This window comes from Ylistrum balloti, unplaced genomic scaffold (genome assembly GCF_031769215.1).
Source record: "Ylistrum balloti isolate Yb309-2 unplaced genomic scaffold, AGI_CSIRO_Ybal_v1 Utg370102, whole genome shotgun sequence".
Lineage (NCBI taxonomy): Eukaryota > Metazoa > Mollusca > Bivalvia > Pectinida > Pectinidae > Ylistrum > Ylistrum balloti.
Window position 1 is genome coordinate 230,393 of NW_026782128.1, and position 22,719 is coordinate 253,111.

The 22,719-nt window shown below is 33.8% G+C and overlaps 2 protein-coding genes across 2 annotated transcripts in view; one reads left to right on the forward strand and one right to left on the reverse strand.

Annotated features, from left to right (window-relative positions):
- The window catches only part of LOC132550053 (rho GTPase-activating protein 39-like), a 139,502-nt gene extending 122,233 nt beyond the window's left edge, over nt 1-17,269 (reverse strand). The window contains exon 1 of the mRNA XM_060214053.1: nt 17,198-17,269. Coding sequence (XP_060070036.1) covers nt 17,198-17,208 — 11 coding nt within the window. The 5' untranslated portion in view covers nt 17,209-17,269. The remainder of the gene's footprint in view (nt 1-17,197) is intronic.
- Nucleotides 17,270-17,323: 54 nt separating this feature from the next.
- Nucleotides 17,324-22,347, forward strand: LOC132550027 (glucose-induced degradation protein 8 homolog). Its single transcript, XM_060214023.1, has 5 exons — nt 17,324-17,630; nt 18,726-18,866; nt 19,469-19,665; nt 19,786-19,983; nt 20,171-22,347. The coding sequence occupies exons 2-5, from the start codon at nt 18,734-18,736 to the stop codon at nt 20,348-20,350; spliced, it is 708 nt and encodes a 235-aa protein (XP_060070006.1). The 5' UTR covers nt 17,324-17,630; nt 18,726-18,733; the 3' UTR covers nt 20,351-22,347.
- Nucleotides 22,348-22,719: the final 372 nt, after the last annotated feature.

Sequence of the window (22,719 nt, forward strand, 5' to 3'; positions counted from 1 at the left end):
TGAATAAATACAGCAATGCACCATTCCCCTGTAATAACAGGTAAATGTAAAGTCAGTCTATGATTTATTTATTCAAAACACAACCTCTTCAAGTTATTATAAAGAAACAACAAAATAATTTCTCTAATAACAAAATCGTGGTGAACACATTTTCTTCTTTATAACCCGAGGAAACATCAGACAACTAGCAAAACATTGTGGGCATTGTACCAAAACAAAAATACTTCGACCTGATCCACCTCCCAGTTTGACCGGTAGATGGCAGCACCATCAGCCAAAACTATATCAAAACCGTTATAGCCTACTGTACATGTTGTGAATTACAAAAAAAACCCATTTTAAACTCCCTCCATCTGATTCACTTTCTAAATTATATCTCAACATGATCAAGCATTGTTAACTTTTTAGCATGTTTCATCTTATGAATACTTTTCACTTGATTTCCATCTCTAGTCATGAGGCTTGAAAAAGACTTCAATTTTACCTATATCATTGTTAAAAACATTAAGCATATGACATATCCAATAGTTTTATAATTTTGATGGTATAATTTTCACTTTTTAAAGCTGACAGAACTTCTTACAAATGTCTGTTACTGGTAATTACTCCATTATAAGCTAGTTCTGGTAAGGTAGATTTTAAATGAAACCCTCAAAGCATGAAATGTTTACCCGAAGTCTTGCATGGAAATAGTTGGTTTGCATGTTCAGAAACACTTGGTGTACAGACAGCCCCCTGGATGCAGCAAACCCAATGCTCTGTTAAAACTAATATCATGAAGAAATGGAGTCCAATAACACCTAATATAGTCTGCTTAATGGCGTACTATCTCTAACTGAAAGAAGGAACGTTTCAAAACGTTTTAGCTGCACACTTAGTCATGTGCATTTTGCATGAAGATTATTCTGAAATCAAATCTCCCTCACCATTATAGCTTTCTGTGTATTTTTTTTCAATTTGCAACACATTCAGGAACGACATTGGATCTGAGAAAAATCTCCTATGAAAAACAAATGATCAACAATCGCATTAACATACAGGAGAGCCATATTAAGAATCAAGATTTCAAGAAAATCTATAAGCTTATGTCATGTCACAAGTGTTTAATGTAGTCAATGGAGGAAATCATGGAAATTATAGAAAACACTTTCAATATTTAAATATGTTGACTTTAAGTTTCTGGTAACTTCACTAATAAATATTTGACACAACATTTAAATCACAGATTATAACTTGAGTTTTGATCTGGGAACTAAGCTGATTGACATCATGTATCTTATTCACTTTTACATGGTGCAAACACATAATCTCTGATTAAACATTAAGTTGGGCTTATTGCAGAACACTGCAATATCTTATGGAGCTTTTATAATGATGTGCAACAGATTATGTCAGTGGTTTTATTACAAGAAATGGGTTTATTTGTGGATAAATACAGCATCTTTTTATACACATTTGTCTTGTGTAGGTGGTGATGAAAACCAGATCTGCATGTTTAATCACAAACATACAGAAATGGTGCCACCTACTCTCTTCTCTTGTCTTCTGATTAAAACAGAACAAAACATGCAAACAAGAAATGAAAAGGATTTCTATCAATAAACAAATTGATATATAAAATCCATAAAAGAGTTTACTCGGTCCTAGACACAGGTTACAGGAAATCTATTACAAAATCCATCTTTAGGAATAGGTTGTCATGCAATGTACAAGATCGAAAATGCAAACATCGTTATTGATATTTTTCAACTAGTTCTTTCAAAAGGCTATGCGCATTTTCGATCACTCTTGAGAGGATCTGCAGAGCAGTTTGAATATATAGCAGGTAAAGATGTAATCTATCTTCTTTCCAGCATTTTTCCAAGAGTCTGCTTCTGTTCCATCTGTCTCCCTAAGACACTCATGTAAACAAGCAGCATTGATTTACTGGCATGCTCAGGTGATAGATGGCAACCTCTTGCCCCTAAATGCAAACATAGAATGCTCCAAGTCAAATAACAAGCTGATCCATTTGAAATGTTTAGGGCAATTTTGTTGTCAAACTTCTGATGTAATTTTCCTTGCACTCTTTCTGGTCAAATTTGGTTCCAGCTGTAATTTGAAATGATGAGCTCTGACCAGTGGTTAATGGGCTAACATAAACAGGACCGATAATCCTGATTGATTACCACAACTAGCAGTTGTGAAAGTGCATGAAACTTGTTGCATGCACACATGACAACAGCATAATCATTTCAAAGTCGTTCAACAGTGTGCTGTTCAGGAACAGGCCTGACAAGCAGATTGTTTTGGTCTTCTGAGTAATTGCAAGGTCTGCTGCAGTAACACAAGAAAAATAGAAATATTGTTTTCCTAGACAGGGAAGATTTGCAATATAACCTTAACAAAATGGTTTTCCTAAACTGCTGGAGGATACCATTAGGGTGCTATCAACAATATTGTCTTACACTGACGACCTTATTCATTTACAGAATCAACATCATCATCATCAAAGGAAAAGGAAATTTCTTTTTCAGCATCCCTTCAATATGACTGCTTACGATGGGGGCCAAGGTCATTGGAAGATATTTCAATGTCTCCAGTCAAGGTCGTCTACAGCAGTGTTGTAGATTTTATATCACCATTGTATGACATCACTACAGTGTGAACTTGTAAAAGTCAGTCGTGCATTATAAGCCCATGAACTGCCAACTGTAGAATTTGTTTTTGTCTATTTTGCATTCATATCATCCATGCCAACTAAAAGAAGTTCAATGCTTAAATTCATTTCAGACCTCATAAATGTTGCTCTGAAAGTCAACATATTGAAAATGCATGCCAATATTGTCAATCTCAGCGAAATTGCTCTGAAAGACAATTGCAAAGTCATCTGCAACATTGATAACTACTCATATAGACCTTACCGAGATGGTATTGCTCTGAAATTTGTCCGTCAAAGTTTGCCTAGCAATTTCTGCTTGTTACACTTACTCAATGATACATTCTCATGATTTCTGTTTTGCCTTTTAGTGATGAAATTTTATACTTTGAACTCCTTTGACAAAAATCTTTGATACAGTGTATTATGACAAAGTTAAGTTTGAAAGAGAACAAATTTCATAAAACTAAGCATTATGCATATTGAAAATAATTTTGACCTACACAACCTTTCAACAACTTCTTGTTTAACTAGGCCTTGGGCCTCTGGTTATTGATGACTCTCATTATCATTGTCAGCAATGTTATCAAATAGTAACAGAGTAATTATTGATCACTGACTGGTCACAAATCTAACACTTTGTGTAGGAGACTTCTAGATGTACTGTTTTATTAACTGAATACTGGTAATAACCTTATTACCATATCTTACAAAAATCATCTTTAACCAATTATTTACAACCCTTCACTCCTACAGACTTAAAGTGGATCTACCCAGATCAATCAACAGTACATTCCATTGTGTATACTTAGGGGTCAACGGGTTAAATTCCTTCTGGTACTCCTTCAACATCCAATTAAGTAGCAAGTAAATGTTTGACCACGGAACAAATCAATGGTGTACACTCAAAACAACTCCCTTGGGAAACCATTAACCCATTTTGGCCTCCAATTGTCCCTATTTGCCTTACATCCATTGGCCAAATGACCATTCTGGGATAAATTTTCAGCATATATCTCTCCTGAACATGAGAACCATATTAAACAAAGTTAATTATGATTTTAGTTGTAACCTCAAAGTAAATGCTCCAATTCAAATATAAAGAACGGAGGACTGTTTCCCACTTCTTGGAAACAGAAACATAAATTATCATATATTTTCACATCAATACTTTCCAGTTTCCACCCCCCCCCCCCCCCCCCCCACACACACACACAATATAATTTCAGAACATTGATTAGAATCAAAATTACATACTTTCACAGATGTTCTGTAATTTATTTCTTCACAAATGCTTCATTTTCATCAGAGAAGAACTGAAACTTGCCCTCTTATATCAAACTTTACTTTTCAGATTTATTACTGAAATAAAATTGAATATACTAAAAATTAAGAAAATTTTCAGAAATAAGGATTCATGCTCTTATTAGTGGATATTATATGATGATCAATCAAAAAGTATAAGGAAAACTCACCTTTGACTTTGAAACTGTGGACTAAAATTATGAACAATGTGATTATCCAGTCGTCCGTTCAAAATGAAACGATTATCCACTCGAGTATGACACAAACATGGGCAACGACACTGACATTGTGAAACTTCTAAAACATTCATTTTTAATCCCGACTACTACCATTGACTTTCACGTTCTAAATCCGCAGGACCATGACTCCACACATTTTTCACTACACTGGTTAATAATTCCTGCCACCCACTCACTATACATCCTGGTCAGTACTTTAGACCATTAGTTATGATGGACATGTGTGTAACGGGCTGCTGAGTCCAGTCATATTGAAACAATATCTTTTGTTTCACTAGTCCTGTACACATGTATCACACCACAATCTGTTTGTACATGGTACTTATCACGATTTAAAGCGTGGAGGCAGACAGAAAAACACTGTTATTGGTAATTAATCTTATAACATTACAGTATATACCTGAGCTTGTCATAACTGTTATAGATCGCTAGTGATGGATGGACGCCAGCTTCAGCCCGACTACCGCATAGTCAGCATTTCATATGTCATAATGATCATATCTTCTCCAACACTGGTCAAGTGGTCAGTGTTTCACGACCCTAGTGTCCACAAAAATGTTCTACCAGTGATCATTGCTTTATCTTAAGGACTCTGTTTACTACACAAACTTTTCTGGTCAATGTTTTATGTTTAAAATTTTACTGAACACCATATATATAGACTACTTCTTCACTGATTAAGTAGTCAATGCTTCATCTCGCTGATTCTGCTGACCACTACAAATTTTCCTCTACTGGTGGTCAGGGTTTGTTCTATGTCTATCATATTGACCACAATACACAACTTTTCCTGGACAAAAATAAAATCCCTCTGACTAAAAAATTTTTAAAAAATCGCAAGATGAGATCTGTTTCTGTAAACTTGAAACAATCCATGGAAACTAGAATTATTAATGAGACCGGATCATTATCATTATACCTTATACAAAGCTTCCTTGGTAAGGTTCATCAATTCACATTCACAACATTGATTTCTGTCAAACAAATCCAACAGCAGAGAAAATATTGTTAAACATCCTATTTTTAATATACTGGAATCACAACACTGACTAGATTTACGACATTGAAAAAGGGCATCATTCTCCTTGTAAGCCCAATTTTGTACAAAACTCCAGTAAGACTTCTGCAAGTGAATCCATATCTGTATACAATACTTGACAAAGCTTTAGGACATGTACCATGTATACGGTCCATCCGAGCAAGCAACTAAATATATAATTTCCGGAGCCAAAACACATAACATCAAACAATTTCTGCTTGGTCAGACTATTGGAGGCTTGTCGGGAGATACCGAAACGACCGTCTAATGCATATAATTCCCAAAGCCAAAAATAATACAATTGGACACCAAACACTATACATATATATGCAGCGTAAGAGAGACAAACCCATGAATTAGTGATTGAGGTGTAGCCAATATTACACGTTAGTAACTGAAAGATAATTGTAGACTCGAGCTAGCTCAAAATGCCATCGTAATGTGACTGTCATAATTATATGCACCGTACGGGTATGGCTTCTGATTGCATGATCAGTAAAACACAACTGCTTCCAACCGAAGGCAAGGGAGATCCGCTGTAAAAATATCATTTCATTCTAATACACTTAAACTAATCCAGTATAAAATTCTGTACTACATGAACAGAAATCTGTAAAGCATCTAAAAGGTGTGCCACGCATGTTGAACAGACCAAGATCTTTATTAAGAAATAATGAATCAAAGAGAAAATTTCATATATTCAACAATCAACATCTACCATGAAAATTCCAACTCCCCTCTATACTGTATACCTGATTTTATTTGAATTGAAACAGCAATGTCCCATCAAAGTGAATTCCTTGTTGTATGAGAAAGGCCTGATTTGAGATGATCCAGTTTACAGTGGAGAGCTCTGATTTTATATCTGTCTGAAGCTAGAACTCAAAGACATTCCCCAACCTCAGACCAGGTTACTCCACTGTTTGAATTTGTGTAATGTTTCTGTTACTGGAAAATGAGTTCTAGAGTGTAATTATAAACAGATGCTGAACCAGGCTCAACAGATCATCATATGGACACTGTAAACTCATAATGCACTTAGAATCTTGTTCTTTTTCTAATTCTCTTCAACATCTAATATTAGTTTTTAGCTTCCGTTTTTTTTCTTTTAAGCATGAACATTTAATCTTAATTGATAAAGTTGAAGTTGAACAATAAACAAACTTTTACCATTGAAGATGGTACAGTATTAACAGATCTGCTGTACCACTGGACCAAATATTACCTTAAGGTGTTGTTCCAAAACTCATTATAGTATCTCCCTTACAGAAGACTTTCAATTTTCTTGATTTTTATTTTTACTAAGGAACAGGCCATAGGATATTTACCCTCAAGCAGTACCTGTTACAGAGGAATCTTTGCCAATAAAACAGTACCTATTTTTAAACCAATCGAAGGTCAACCACTCAATATCAGAAACAGAGACAAAACAGGGAAGCAAAGTTTCTTCCCCATCGTGCAATATCCATGTTGTGGATATTTTACTACTGGTTATTAGGGAGGTACTTAAGTGGACTTCAGAGTAGCAATAAAATTGGTCAGTTCTGTGCCTCCGTTGCTTTATTGGTCAGCCCCATAAAGTTCTTGTGACTACTCTTCTTTGCTGGTGTTCAAAAGTCTTGTTAACTTAACAACTGATTTTTGAAATTATTTTGGCTTTTGTCGGTAAAATCAATCGTTTATTTCAGTTTCAAACCTTTTAAAGATCATTTTGTATCTGTGATTATTCCATTTTTGAAAACTGTTTCTAATCAATGAAAATATTGCACTGTGAAAAAAAAAATGTTAAAGCTTGTCCTATTTTAAACAATCATCTCCCTCTTAGCTGAAAACCTCATTAAATAATAACCAACATTTTCTTAATTAAATAGAAAGGTCTGTCCAAAATGAACTGTCTTGTAGTCTGCCCAATAATATAAAGTCTGGTTCATTATGACCACTGCCCTGACCAACATCTCAAAGCCTTGTAAGCTTAACAGTAATTCAATGAAAGTTTCTGAATATTTTCAAAAAAAATTTAAAATTTCATCAATGTTTTAATAAGTATTCCACCAGATAATCTGATTTCAATTTCTTCAAAACCAGTTTTCAATAATTATTAAAAAAATATCCTAATGAAAAATTGCTATTAAGCTTCTTTCTAGTGCAATAGGTCAAAACTGACCACCACCAATTGACATTTTATTTCAAAACCTGTCTGGTAGCTGACCACTAACATAGAGCACATGTTAATCTGGTGACTGACCAATCAATACCATGTCCAGTACACAATACAGCCAAGCTGGCAAATTCCAATAAGCAGTGTCCAGCATATACAATTCAGCCAAACTGATCATATGTAAAACTAACATATATCAATCCAGCAGGATCAATGAAATCAAAGCTAAGTAAAAACGGCAGAAAGGACATCCCTGAAATATGAGTGGCATTCATCTGATCAGGAAACTGACTACATATGACAAGGACATGCTTAGTCTAGACACACTGGCAGTCATACACAAACAATACAAATCTTTCTACCATTAATCACCACTATTACCAATATACAGATCTTCCCTACAGGTTTAAGTATTGCTAACTAGATTTTCACATGCAAATGTATGATCAAGACTAAACGGAAAGATTATTTTCCAGATGAAAAATACAATGTCAGGCGACACTGTAATTCATGTTGATTAGACGGTCATTACTGTTTGAAGAAAACATCCAGATTTCAAACTAGTTTTAAATAATATCATATAAATGTTTACCTTGCTAAAATGATAACAAACCCTTAAGATGTGTATACAGTGTCAGTATAGGGCATACCTGAAATAAAATACATTCCTGATACAAATATCCACATAAAAGTCCCATCAACGGATCATTTGATTTGACAATAAAATACAGTACATGTACAAGTATACTGTATACAAATGCTTGACCCAATAACAGTGCTTAGTCATTGCCTTGCAATGATTGACCTGTCTTGATCTTTCATTCACAGTATTATAATGAGGTTGTCAGACGTTGACCCTGACTGACCATTCAAAATTAACTACTGTAGTGTTTTATATTTCTATAGCATAATTAACTTAATAAACACATTCATCTCCCAATAAATCCAGAAAAAAACAGCTGATCAGAGAACCTTTGAAATTCTCATAGAAAAGCCATTGATTTACTTATTGCAAAGACCTTGAAAACTTTGGCATTAAAAAAAGATACATGGGTCACTAACATACAGGATGGGGCGTTTATCAGGTCAAATACGGCACAGAGTATCCGACACATGATATGGTAGATTTTCAAGTCTCTAAGAATTACAATCATGATTTATCTGTTGTAAAGACCTTGAAAACTCTGGCATTAACAAAAGGTACGAGGGTCACTAATATACAGGATGGGATGTTTATCAAGTCAAATATGGCACAGAGTATCCGACACATAATATGGTAGATTTTCAAGTCTCTAAGAATTACAATCATGATTTATCTATTGTAAAGACCTTGAAAACTCTGGCATTAACAAAAGGTACGAGGGTCACTAATATACAGGATGGGGTGTTTATCAAGTTAAATACGGCACAGAGTATCCGACACATAATATGGTAGATTTTCAAGCCGCCAAGAATGATAATCATACAATTTGGTCATTTTAAATAAATCAGATTTCAAGATTACTGACCACCTGTTACTAACGTCAGTATTTTTTCATCAGAAGATTACTCCCTGTGAATAATGAGGGAATTAGCATACATGTCAATATGGCCATTATGTCTGTACTACATGCTGCCCAGTGAATCAATAAGCAGCACCGACAAGACATCAGTACTTTGGGCTCCAAACTCATCTATACCCTGTCAACGAAAACCCTGTACAGGCAGCTTACTGCCAAAGACAGACTGATTACAAACCATTTGTACACAATGTTTACATTATTATAGAAAACGGAAGGTTATGGAAATCAGGTTTTTTTTCGTGTTTTAGCATTTGCCAATTTGAAAAGATAATATGCAAGTTGAATCATTATTGACAGAGATATAGAAAAAAAAGGGGAAAAAAATTCATTTTTTTAACATGTTTGTCAGTTTTGGTCAGGTTTAGCCATTTTCTTGACAGAAACCTTTAGTATATATCTGGCAATAAGTCAATGCCTGGAAATAAGCCCACAAATATTTGTAAAATTCAGGAAAAATATAAACCAACATGGTCTTCCAGTATGTTGTAATAAGTCTAATCTCCTGGCTTTGAGTAGAAAGCGAAATCTTGTTCACTGGGCTTATTGCAGAAAAATGGTTTGTTAGGTTTACAGCCTTTTGAGGGGTCATTTTGAGGTGAACTATCCTGAACAATATACAGGATGCTTCTCCTATGCTGTCTGGAGAAATAAGTGTAAAGGACCTTGCCAAAACACAAGCATGTCAGCATAGACTAGTATCTTTAATATACATAGAGAGAAATTTTTCCACAACAGGCTGTATATTAGTATTTCGATAAAAATCACTGATCATGCCTCTATTTCCACACAAAATCTGATCCATATACTGAGAAGTAAAGTGTTATGACTAAATTATGTGTATTAAAACTATAAGGACTCAAGGGAGACTTTTTTCACCCATTTTTAACTTTTACTGAAATGAAGATAACTTGTTGTGTTTATCTCAAATTAACATATTGATTACAGGTGAGTGAATAATCTAACAAGGAGCATAGGATGATGACATTCAAGGGATATCAAGTTACAGGTAAAATAGATGTCCTTGGGCAGGTATGGTAGTGTACTTGATACACCTAGAATTAAATGATTAGGTCAGAATAATCTTATAATTACCCTATATGAATATTTCACTAAACTTGAAACAACAGAGCATATTTGAGCTGATGTATCACAGTCGACTAAACAAAATCTGATATTTCAGTAAGACAATATGAATGACACATCGCAAAGATGGTATAACCTGTTTACAAAATATTTTCTAAATCTTAGGAGGTTTTTTTTGCCTATTTTGGAAAAATAAGGTATCTGTTTACATCAACCACATGTCTAAATAAACAACGACCAACTTTAAAAATCCACACAATTCTTAAATACCTATATTAACACTTGTCACATATAACCCAGATCTCACTACATAGATCATGATTGAAAGAAAAATTTAGTTGTGACTATGTCAACATTTAAATAGAGGACCTATTGACAGATTATGGATGTATATATAGAAATATTATGGACAAGTTACCCCCACTGAGCCTAAGATTAAGGATATGTCCATCTAATTATTTTTTGACAGTAAGAAGTTAAGACAAATCCTTACCTTCCCTACAGAAAACACTAAACCAAATTCCAATAATGAAATGTTAATACTATCAAATCCAGTTTTGATTATATTCAATAAATGGATTTTAAATTCAATGGCCTATATATAAATACATACTCTGTACAAACCATCTTTCTACCTGCAGTATATCCGTGTCTCCTATGTATACGAAATTTAATCCAATGTTTACAGGGACGTCTTTTAAAAGGTCAATGTGACCTTGCATTTACCCTCCAATTCTCATATGCTCATTATAGAAATACCACGAAATAATTGTCACTTTATACTTAAAAATATCTAATAATACACTACATGATAAACTGTATACAGTATACATGTCTAACTAGATATGGTGTTTCCACTGGGAATTATCTAAGGACAGTCACCATAAGGTCATAGACTCTGTTTAGACAGATTAAAAAGAGACACTCATAGACAAGAAGAGGGTGGATTATAACACTGAAGAATGATAAATAAAGTAAGGATTACATAAAAAAAAGTATTGGTAAGTAATTCTTATATATAACAAAGGAGAGTAGTGCCACGCCCACTTCATGTGAACATGGTACCTGTATATATGCTCTTGTATCAAATTTAAATGTGTGATTATGCGCAAAAAAAAAAGGGTTTTCTTAAAAATCTTTTTTGTTACAATCTCAATGGCCCTTCAATACATAATAGGTCATTAGGGCCAATCACTGGTGAATAAGACAGTGATCCAAAAGGAAATAGCATCAAACAAACTAAAAGGTAAAAGACAAATGCTAAAAATCTTAAATGGTTGTATTACCACAGAAGATCAAAATGGTAAGTCTTATTCTATGATATTGACCAACATCTTTCAGGTGACCTAGAATTTCATAAATATCGACAGTTTCAAAAAGAGTCTTTAACGTTACAATAAAAAAATTCTCAAGTAGAGTAGACAGAAAGTCAATGCAGTCCAATAAAAGATGTTCAACAGTGAATGGCTCATCACAGCCTGTCCGAGTTTTATCTTCGCCTTTCAACATATATGAATGTGTTGGGTAAGTATCCATCCAAAGATGGGCAAAAAATATGACCCTAAATCTACCAGCCTGAACTTAACTTAAAGTTAGTACAAAATGGATTAAAGTATATGTAGTAATAAACTACAGGCGACAACAAAAAGCTGGAGACAAAACACTGCATAGCATTATATGATGGTACCACTATTGCATTTATTAATTACAAGACATTATCTTTTGTCAACCATAAAAAAAGGCTAAAATTTCAACAATCTTCTGACCTTATACTCGATCTCAATTTAAAAGTATACAAATCATGTACAGATTTACACAAAGTACTGTTACTCCAACCAAAGTCAATAGTACAATGTAGTTTAAGCAGAAGGACAACCTTTTCATATGTTAATCATATACAAATACAATTTTTCAAGCCTTTATATAAAGCCCTTTTTTAAATCCCTGGACCAATATATATATTCTAAATCTATAGCAATTGGTATAGAATAAACAAACACAAACCTCGGTTATTTATGAGTTCACAAACCAATAAAGGTCAATTCATGCATGAACTCATACAAAACATTCCAAACAGGTTTCAGGTTTGGGTGTAAATTAAGGTGGAGTTTTCTATCTGTTATCAATCATGAATGGTCAAAAAAGACACTCCAGTGCAAAATACTACAAACACAAATAGCTGGAATGTGGTCAGGTCAAAGGGGATGGGGTGGGGCTGGCAGGGAAACTTATGGGGTCTGAATAAAAAAATGCACTACACTATGATCTTGTTACATAGTCCATGGGTCCAACAGTTATATCATGACTAAGAGTGGGCTTATAGTCCTCCTTTAACCCGTCACTTTTCTTCACTATGGTACCAATCTGAAGTCTCAGGATAGGACACAATGTCAATGAAATGAATTCTGGAACACTCTGTTTTACTTATAGAGTTAAAGCTTGAGTCCATGTCCTGTATCAAGATCTGTCTCCTATTTTCTGAGGTAATTTTCTTGCCTCTGGGCTTGTTACAGGATAAATATTGTAGATCTAGATCATATGTCAGCTACACTAAAGCATATGATGTCAAACATTCAAATGACAAGTTCAGATCTTGAGCCAAGTTTTGTGTTGAGATGCTCCCTTGTAAATTTCTGCATCCCGCAGGTTTCCTTTGGTAATGCTATTTCATATCGATCAATGTCCACATGCCTGACATTTACCAACAAAATGAAGGTAGTTTCTCTCAAACCATAATGTATTGATTTCAAATAAAAATCAGTTGTAATTGAATCAATAACAATTTTAAAGACATTTTCATTGTATAAATCAATAAATGATACCTATATCAGAAATCGTAAATAGAACCAATTCATCATTTGCTAAAAAAAATCTAAAGGCTTAAGACAAGCATTTTAATCTGTGTGCCCTCAGTACCAACAGTAAACAATACAAGAACTAGAATGCCAGGAAGATGACACCTCGTCAACAGCACTGCATAATAAATCCTGTAATTTCACAAGACCTTCTTGTGCATTCAAATTTAAATCAGACCTTTAAAAGCTTTGAATAACAATTAGATCTTGATCATCATACGACCTGCACGCACACCGCACTACAGGGAAAAACCTCATGCATGTAATTTAGCCGACCATGCGACTCCCATATTTGAAATTTCACTGTTGCTAATATAATACAATATGTCGAATAGAACCACAATGGTTTCATCTTGATAGGTGAAATGAGTTGGCATGCAGAAAGTAATCAACATTAGATAATTGCAGAGGTCGCTTATAATAATTAAGTTTTTTACATCATTCAAATCATCACACGAAATACACAAGTACTAGATACAATCTAGGTGAATGATGTCAAGAAAAATATTGGGAAACAGCCTCATTCATTCACATTTTTGTCAATTCTCAGAAGAACTAACATTAGTACCATACACAATTTAATAATTCCATCCCACTGAGGCAAAAATTATAGAATCCGGGAAAAAATACCCATGACAGCCAAACGTGTTATTATAGAATTAATTTGATAGACCCCCGCATATTGATTAATCTATTCAACTTGGCATCCATCACAGACAGATTAAAAATAACTTATTTATGCATCTGACAAATACTTTAATATCCTCCCCATTCATCAATAATATATCACACTACACAGGCAGACAATTTTGGTTTAAAAACACAGGAATATTGCTAATGTCTATGATCATCAAGGCGAACAGTGAAATGAATTCTAAAGGTAATACTACATTAAAAAAATCATGTCTTTTATTAGAAAAAAACATGGTAAAGGTTTTTTGAGTACATTGATCTAGCATTTGTGTACAAGTCTGTTTTTATAATGCCATCTGTTGTCTGTTTAAATGTTCCAGATAGTAAGCTTGAAAGCGAGACTGCAATAACATCTAAACTATTCATGAAAACACGGTAACAGGTAGACAGGCAACATCACACATCTTAAATATGATACTATGTTCTACAACCCAGTGTTTTCATTTATATGTAAATTATTTGCCATGTGCACGGGTCAAACAACAAAGTCCTTTTACTAACCCATCAGCATTTGGAAATTTTATGAATTTTTCTAATATACTGTAAATGAACAAATCCTCGAAACCAACCTTGAATTTACATCCTAATAACAACCCTGTGCTTACATACTGATTACAACCCTGTGTTCATATTCTAATAAAAAAAAACTGTGTTCACATCCAAATAACCACCCTGTGTTCACATCCTAATAACCACCCTGTGTTGCAACCTGATAACAACCCTTTGTCCACATCCTAATTTCAAACTAGTAATCATATCCAAATAACAACCCTGTGTTAACATCCTAATAACCACCCTGTGTTAATATCCTAATAACAACCCTGTGTTAACATCCTAATAACAACCCTGTGTTAACATCCTAATAACCACCCTGTGTTAACATCCTAATAACAACCCTGTGTTAATATCCTAATAACAACCCTGTGTTACAACCTAATAACAACTCTGTGTTACAACCTAATAACCACCCTGTGTTCACATCCTAATAACAACCCTGTGTTACAACCTAATCACAACCCTGTGTTACAACCTAATAGCAATCCTGTGTTTACATCCTAATAACACTGTGCTCATATCCTGGTAACAACCCTGCATTAATATCTTATTACCAATCCTGGTTACATGTACATGTGGCTATCTACAGGTAGAAGTTGATTTTCTGTATTGGCATTTTGCCTTAAAATAATACAAGCTAACTCAGGTATGACATCTCTAGAACATTTACAGTGAGAATTTATCACATGACAACTCAACTCTGCAGTGATCCTGAATACAATCATGTCATATTGTATACAACGGTTTGTAATTACCTATTGAAATATCTCACATTTTATGATACTAGACAATATTAAGATATCACATCCTGATGGTGAGATATTACAAAATAAAATGAAAATATGAAACATGGTTTGGATACCAGTATCAATGACCCACCAATGAAATATGTTCTTTGTGATACATTTTGATACATATTCTTGTAATCAAAAGAATCTTGATTAAAAAGAAAATTAAACATTTGTTTTAGCTTTGAACAGCTTTGCCAGGACAAAAAATTTCTACCGATATTTTTTGTGCAAAATGGAATTTTCAATGCATGCACCCTTTGACAGAATCTAGATATTGTTTTGTTTAAGCTCAATAAAAGTGTACAAAGGGGATATATCCCTGCTGACTGTCATGGAAAACATGTATACTATATAATGTATGATAGACCTAGCTCACACCTACTAAACTACACTATGCCACCTATCTGCCTGAATGTAGCAGAATATGTAGAGGAAATCAATGCTTTGCTTTAACCCAGACAGGCTTACTCAATCCCTAGTGGCCATCCCCCTCTCCAGGATCCCTATACATACTCAGCACCATCACATACCATTCAGTACCAATAATGCTACAGACAGGCAAGGCATACTCTGCCTTCTTTGTTGAGGAATGTACCATCACATCTATACATAATACAATAGGAAAATGCTGTAACACATATGTTCAGAGCAGTACAAGTGTGATCTTACCTATATATCTCTGGGCGAATGATTTTGAAAGAATGATAAACCATGATAATTTTGTGCTAACTTTATCAGTTTTGTTAATTTATAGTTATTGCTAACTACAGGTTATTTTATAAAAATGTGGAGTTTCTTGGAATTTCTTGTTGTTGCTGGAAACATCAAAGGCAAACCATCCAAACAAGAGCAGGAAGAGTACATTACATATTGGTTTTATATCAGATACAAAGAAAAACAAAACAGAAAACTGAAATAAGCAAGCTTTAAAGAATAAATAAAATAAATCTGCCATCTTAGCATACATTCTAACAGTCAAGCCATAGCTATTAACTTACTATCATGTATAATTATTATATCTCTATTCAAAAGAAAAACAAAAAAGTAAGAAAAATAAAGAGGGTATGTCATTTAAACTTGCAGTTGTAATGACTTGTTATTATCGCAGTGATCAATATACCCAATTATAGTATACAGCTGTATACATATCCAGACATTATACAAACTTTTCTTGGTCATATGACCTGCAGATATGGGCTATTATTAACAATGACAGGAGATCATGAGTAGAAGGAAATTCATTCAAATCCACAGTTCACATTTGTTTACACCGACATTCCAGCAAAACCAGGGGATGTAATGCGATCAATATTTCATGGATGTAAAATGTTTAACATTAATATAACGTAGATACCACAATAGGGCCTCATTCTATATCACAACAGCATATGTATAGTATATATGGAAATGCTTTAAAAATAGGGTGGGCTTTATATACAACTTTTATTTAACTAATAAACAAATCATCAATGAAGAGAATATGCATCATGTAGAATAAAAACAACATCAGGAATATATTCTGCGTCATATAACACACAAGTTTAATAATACATTAGCACTTAATCACTAATGATTCATTGGAATGTGAGAATAGGATGCAACTCGTACTATTTATATCCGTGAGCGAACTGTGCATGTGTATAATAGTACCGTAAATAATATAAAACAGTGAACTGTCAATTCTATATCTTATGTAACTTAAACCAATAAATCTTACGAAACCTATTGCTATTTTAATTTGAATAAGACATTATAAGTTTCGCTATAGGATATGTCTATTTAATGGCACCAAGGAGTTGAATTGGCATAATGTCAAAACTATTGTTTACATTGGAGCTATCCTACTACCAATGTGGCGGCTATATGTCAACATTTCACGAAGAAAAATTAACTTGAAATGGAAAGTTAAAGTAAATCGCACATCAGATCGTCATAACATGCCCGTTTGATAGCAGGTGCCCCTTCTTGTTTTAGTATGCCTGCATTTCGTTGTGTATTGCATTTGATTCATTTAAATAATAAATGAAGGTACATATTGAAAGGATGCAATGCAACATGCCTAAAACTTATTTCAAAATCGACATTCTGGAAATAAAAAGCATAGACTCACAGCCTCTGAAACCAGTGTGAATTCATTTCGACTACTGTTGGAGTCATGCGCAAGGCAACAGCCAACACCTTCATCTTTTGAACCTCAAGAACTGTCAAACTACCAAACGTCACTTGATTTCATCAAAATAATAAGCAAATAGAAAATATATAATACAAGGAATGCCTACCTTTCAGCCATATCGTCCTTTCTGGAAATGGGGGCTCAGTACCCTTAATAAGGTAAATTATGCGGAAGTTTACATGTCTCTAATACAGGAGCAATTTACAAGGCTGCTCATCCGCCATCTTGTTTTCTCGAGGCGTTGTCACGACAAGATGTGAAAGATTAACCACAGGACCAATCAATTATTTCGGCCATGTGAAGACATAACACATCCTACTTTGCACTCAACGGATGATGATCTTCTTTTAATGTTACTAAAATTAATTAATCACTGCATCTTCAAGCCAAAGCTATTACGCATGCGTACAGTGCACATCCGGCTTTTCTCTTTCACTTCCGCCATGGAGTAAACAAAGCAGAAATGTGACAGTGGCAACATTTAAGTTAAAATTTGGTCTGATTTGGAGTCGACACGATAAAATCGTTGCCATTATTTGGTAATTTATTTGTTTAAATTTACATTTTTATCCAAAATGTTCTGTTTGATTTGTCAGCTCTTAGCTTAATTATGCGTTTTAACCAGCACGATGACCCTCGGCTTTCGTTTCCAATTCACATTGCAGGACACGGAGTCGAATTTGGTTGTCCTCCGGTAGTTTCAATCTATTTAGCTTTTATTTTAGGCTTATTCTCTAGATGAAATAACGTACATTGGGTTATTAATCCGAATTATCCTGACGTGTCATCGGCCTGAAGTCGACAAACGTTAAAACTATGTCCCTATAGAAAATGAGGCAGATAAATGACTCTTTCGATTCATGTGAACATTATTATTTCTATCCATAACTATTGTTTAAATGCCGATCCATGCATGGGTTGCTTATTTTCCTCACTTTTTAAAAGGTACATCATTCTGACGTTCATTAACTCAAAGCAGATATATATAAAAGATGATGCCCCACGTCAGAATTAAGTGGAATATACAGATTTACATATATACAGTTCAATATGAAAATGTACAGGGTTGAGAGAATTAAACCCTTGTGTTGTTTTGGAGTGAAACAAAATAAGTCCATTGAATCCTTCAAAGTCTCTATTTCCCATCGGAAGCATTTTCTTTAATATCTAAATATTTCGATTTTACACAGTTTTGTCATTTGCTTGCTCCCTCAAAAGTTAATTCAGACACCTTGCCCTATAGTAACACTGATTGATGCAAATACTAGAGTATATTTGTGAAAAACTGGCATTGAATTTTTAAGAAATGGAAAACTGCTACATTATGTTATCTGAAATTTGAATTTTACAATACATTTTGATGTTACTAATTTAACCATCCTAGACAAAGACAAGGGCATGTTACAAAAAGAATTCAAAGAAAATGTTGTTACAAACCTTGTGCTTCAACCAAGTTAATTTACTAGACTAGGAAAAATATGAGCCCAGGACAATAATATTCAAGACCCAAAAGTCCCTGATTGCTAAAGGAAGTTGCCTTCATAGATCTGCTATATGCAGGGAAGCACTAATAAATATAGCAAATTCCAGATACGAAAAAAAATGTCCTGATGTTTATATCTTTCTTGTAACAGAAATCAACATGAACTTTGGAGGTCGTGCTAGTGCCGAAAAAAATGATGATGTGGGAAAGGATGAATGGATGGATAAGCTACACAATGTACACATCACCCGCGCTGATATGAACAACTTGATCATGAATTACTTGGTCACAGGTATAGTGAACATCATAGTGATCAGGGCATAGGAATTCTGGGAAAAGTGCAGAAATGACTTTAAAAACCCACAACAAAATGATTTTTCAGTTTTTATTCTCTTTATTAATGTATTACATCTGTATAGTCTTCAAACTGATTTTATAAAAGTGGCAAATCATGAGCAAGTACCAGTATTATAATCATTGTAAAACAAGCCAAGGCCATGATAAATATCTGTTAACAAAGCATTTCATTGCCTTTGGTATCAGTGGCAAAAAACTGGTTGATTGATATTTCCATTGGTCAAAGGGAGATAATCAGATAATCATATCTTAACATTCCTTTCAAATTGCATTCTCCCCCCCCCCCCCCCCCCCCCCCCCCCCCCCCCCCCCTCCTCCCCCAACAGAACAGCTCTGTACCAATTTTCTATCCAAGTGTTTTCCTATTTCAGATGAAAAAAATTATGGAATCTATCATTTTCACTGATTCAATAGATTGCATGTATTAATGTCCCAGTTCTACTCATCTGTATGTACCAGGAACATTTCTGTATCTGTTTTCTCACTTTTTCGTACATTTCAATCTTTATCTACACATATGTAATGTTTTCTTGACAGAGGGTTTCAAGGAAGCAGCTGAAAAGTTTAAAGTGGAATCGGGTGTCCAGCCATCTATTGATCTTGACCAGTTGGATGAAAGAATAAAAATCAGAGAAGCGATTCAGGAAGGGAAAATTCAAGATGCCATCTCCCTTGTTAACAATATTCACCCAGAATTACTTGATAATGACAGATACCTGTATTTTCATTTACAGGTAGGTTGATGATACTGTCAGTTTTAACTTGTATTTATAACACTTTATACAAACAGATTTGTCTAAGATCATGTATATTTGTGTCATGTTTATTCATCACTAATTTTTTTGTATCTTCAGCAACAACAGCTGATTGAGTTAATCCGTGATAAAAACGTTGAAGCAGCTTTAGAATATGCTCAAACCCATCTAGCAGAGAGGGGAGAAGAAAATCCAGAAATCTTATCAGAGCTGGAACGAACTCTAGCACTACTTGCATTTGAGAATCCAGAAAATTCACCATTTGGAGAATTGCTTCATCCTTCACAGAGGCAAAAGGTTGGTCATCACATTAAACTTTCAGATTATGATCAAAGCATCTATTTGGTACTGAGAAAAAAAAGAAATTATTTGAGTGAAAATTAATCGCTTTGATCAGGGTAAAACAATAGTTTATACAGTAAAAGATATCCTGTTTACCGATACTTGTAACTTTGATTCTATGCAATGTGTCTTTATTCTTCAGGTGGCAAGTGAATTGAATGCTGCTATTTTGGAAGTGGATGCTACTCCTAAGTTAGCTAATTTACTAAAACTGTTGCTATGGTCACAAGAAGAACTGGATAAGAAAAAAGTGAAATATCCCAAAATGACAGACTTTTCAAAAGGAACAATTGAAGAACCTAAGGGACAGAAAACAGAATGAATCTCATCTTCATCACAATATTCTAACTAGTAGGAGGACACGTTAGTACTCGAATCAAATACAGGTTTTGTAAAAACTGTTAAATTTGATGCCTTTGGACAAGAAACTTTAATCAGATTAAGACATGATATTGATATGCACACCTCATGTGTGCCTGGATATAGAATTCTTCATCAGAATCATAGCAATCTGATTGATTTTACAAAGTTAGACTATACACTCGTTGAATAAGAAAATTTGTCAGGATATTTATGTGTTTGATTTACTGGGGGTGTCAGAATATTTAGATTTTCAGTTTGGCAGGTCCCAGTATACAAGGGCATTTCTGTTTTTCATGCTAGAGTCAATTATGAATGGAAACAAATGAAAGGAGTGATATTAGTGTCTTGATTCAGTTTCAAAAAGTCTGATGTCATAGACGTTAGTTTTGAAGCGCTAAAGAAAAAACTTACAACAAATAATTGATGTGATTATACATATATTTGATTGAAGTATTTGATATTACTTTCAGTCAACCTCCCAATATGATCTTTCACTTATCAATTTTGCTGTCTCCTTGTGAAGATATCTTTACACACAGGCTAAGATGATAAGCATTTTCTGATGGTTCTTACTGTTTATAGCTGTACATGTCCCTGTTTTAAAAAATCTCTCAGAACTTTTCTATAAGGAGATAATGTTAGAATAAAAGAAAGGTGCTGGTAATTATTTATCAATACACTATCAACATGTGTTTGTTCTTCTTTGGAGAATTTCATGGAAAGATTTTCTAAAAAGGTAAACTACAAAAATTCTAGTTTAAACAATATTGCATTCTATAATTCAACAATAACTCACATACATTGTACATAGATTACATATGGGGTAGGAAAACAAACTTAAAGCTGATAAGAATTCAGATGTATTTGTATATGGGTCATGTTCGATTTCAGCATGTAACTTATTGAGTTCTATTTTCATGATTTTATTTTTTTACAGTAGGGCATATCATAAAGACCTACTGTATTGATTAATAAATTCAATTGTTTAAGCCCTGCATGACAAATATGTTTTGTTTGCAATATATTCTGTATTGGCTACTAATGTTTGTAGTTATTGAAATTAATCTTTTCACCAAATCAGACAGTTTTCTGCTACTGTATTTGGTTCCAGAATTTGATTACTCAATTTCAATTCCAGAATTTCCTTTTTCCCAGCTCTCAAGAAATTAGTTTGTATAAACATTCTTAGATTAAATGGTTTCTTGAACGTTAGTAGCTGTACAGTATAAAAGTTATAGAATGACCTATTGATCAGGGGTACAAAATATTCCATTTTCTTCTTTTGCATCAAGTTCATTCTTTTCTTCTGTGTCAAGTTCATTATCAAGTTATTAATTTGATATGATCTTTTTTTAGAACTTGAACTGTTGTTTATGTGTTACACATATTTACACTTAATAATTATCATTTATGTTGAATGGTAAGGACAACTTTCAAAAGAAAGGCTTAGTGTTTACTGAACATTCTGAAATTCTTTTGAAAGTTTGAACAGTATTTTTTGTCCTTTAACTTGGATTTGTATCTTACGAGGAAATGTGTGCAATATATGTTTTTTTGCAGGAAAATTTGTCTGCTTGCAAAATACAAAACTGCTTGCAAGTATCAGTGCATATTTTTGTGATATTTGTAGTTACTGAAATAAGCAAACATTTCATCGTGTATTTATATCAACAGTTGCCTACAAAACTGGACCACAACTACATGTGTATAAGATTAACATTTCAGTTGTATGTATGTGTTTTTTATGTTGATATCAGTTGTCATTGAGTTGCCTTGTAAAAAACTATTGTGTGATGGGTCAATATTTCCCACTATCAACTTCATTATGTTACATACATTGGTGTCTTGCCGGAGTTATCTGTCAAAATGTTGAAATCTGGACATTGTACCAGGGAAGACTCAAGTTGACATTGTCAAATCAGAGCAAGAATTAAATTCTCTTGTTGATGAAAATAATCTTGCTATTGTTGTTTTTATTTATTCAGTAAAAAGAAAGTCTTAAAAGAGTAACCTACTTTATACAAGCACATTATGTTACCTGGCACAATAATTATAGAGTGTAGCTGATTAAATTATTGTTTTGTGTTAGTGTGGCTGGTGATGTCATAATGGACGTATGCAGGATGACCACCTAAGTATGGAGTCATTAGTTATTATAGCTGACCTCTGTATCAAAGAACATATTAATAGTTATGACAGGTGACCTCTATACTGAGATGTTCAGTATGACCGGTGACCTCTATACAGAGGTGTATAGTATAACATGTGACCTCTATATTGAGGTATACAGTATGACAAGTGACCTCTGTATTGTGGTGTACAGTATGA

Coding starts and splice junctions, on each gene's coding strand:
- LOC132550027 (XM_060214023.1), top strand. CDS start 18,734: ATGAACTTTGGAGGTCGTGCTAGTGCCGAAAAAAATGATGATGTGGGA. Junction 18,867..19,468: donor CATGAATTACTTGGTCACAG/GTATAGTGAACA, acceptor TTTTCTTGACAG/AGGGTTTCAAGGAAGCAGCT. Junction 19,984..20,170: donor ATCCTTCACAGAGGCAAAAG/GTTGGTCATCAC, acceptor TTTATTCTTCAG/GTGGCAAGTGAATTGAATGC.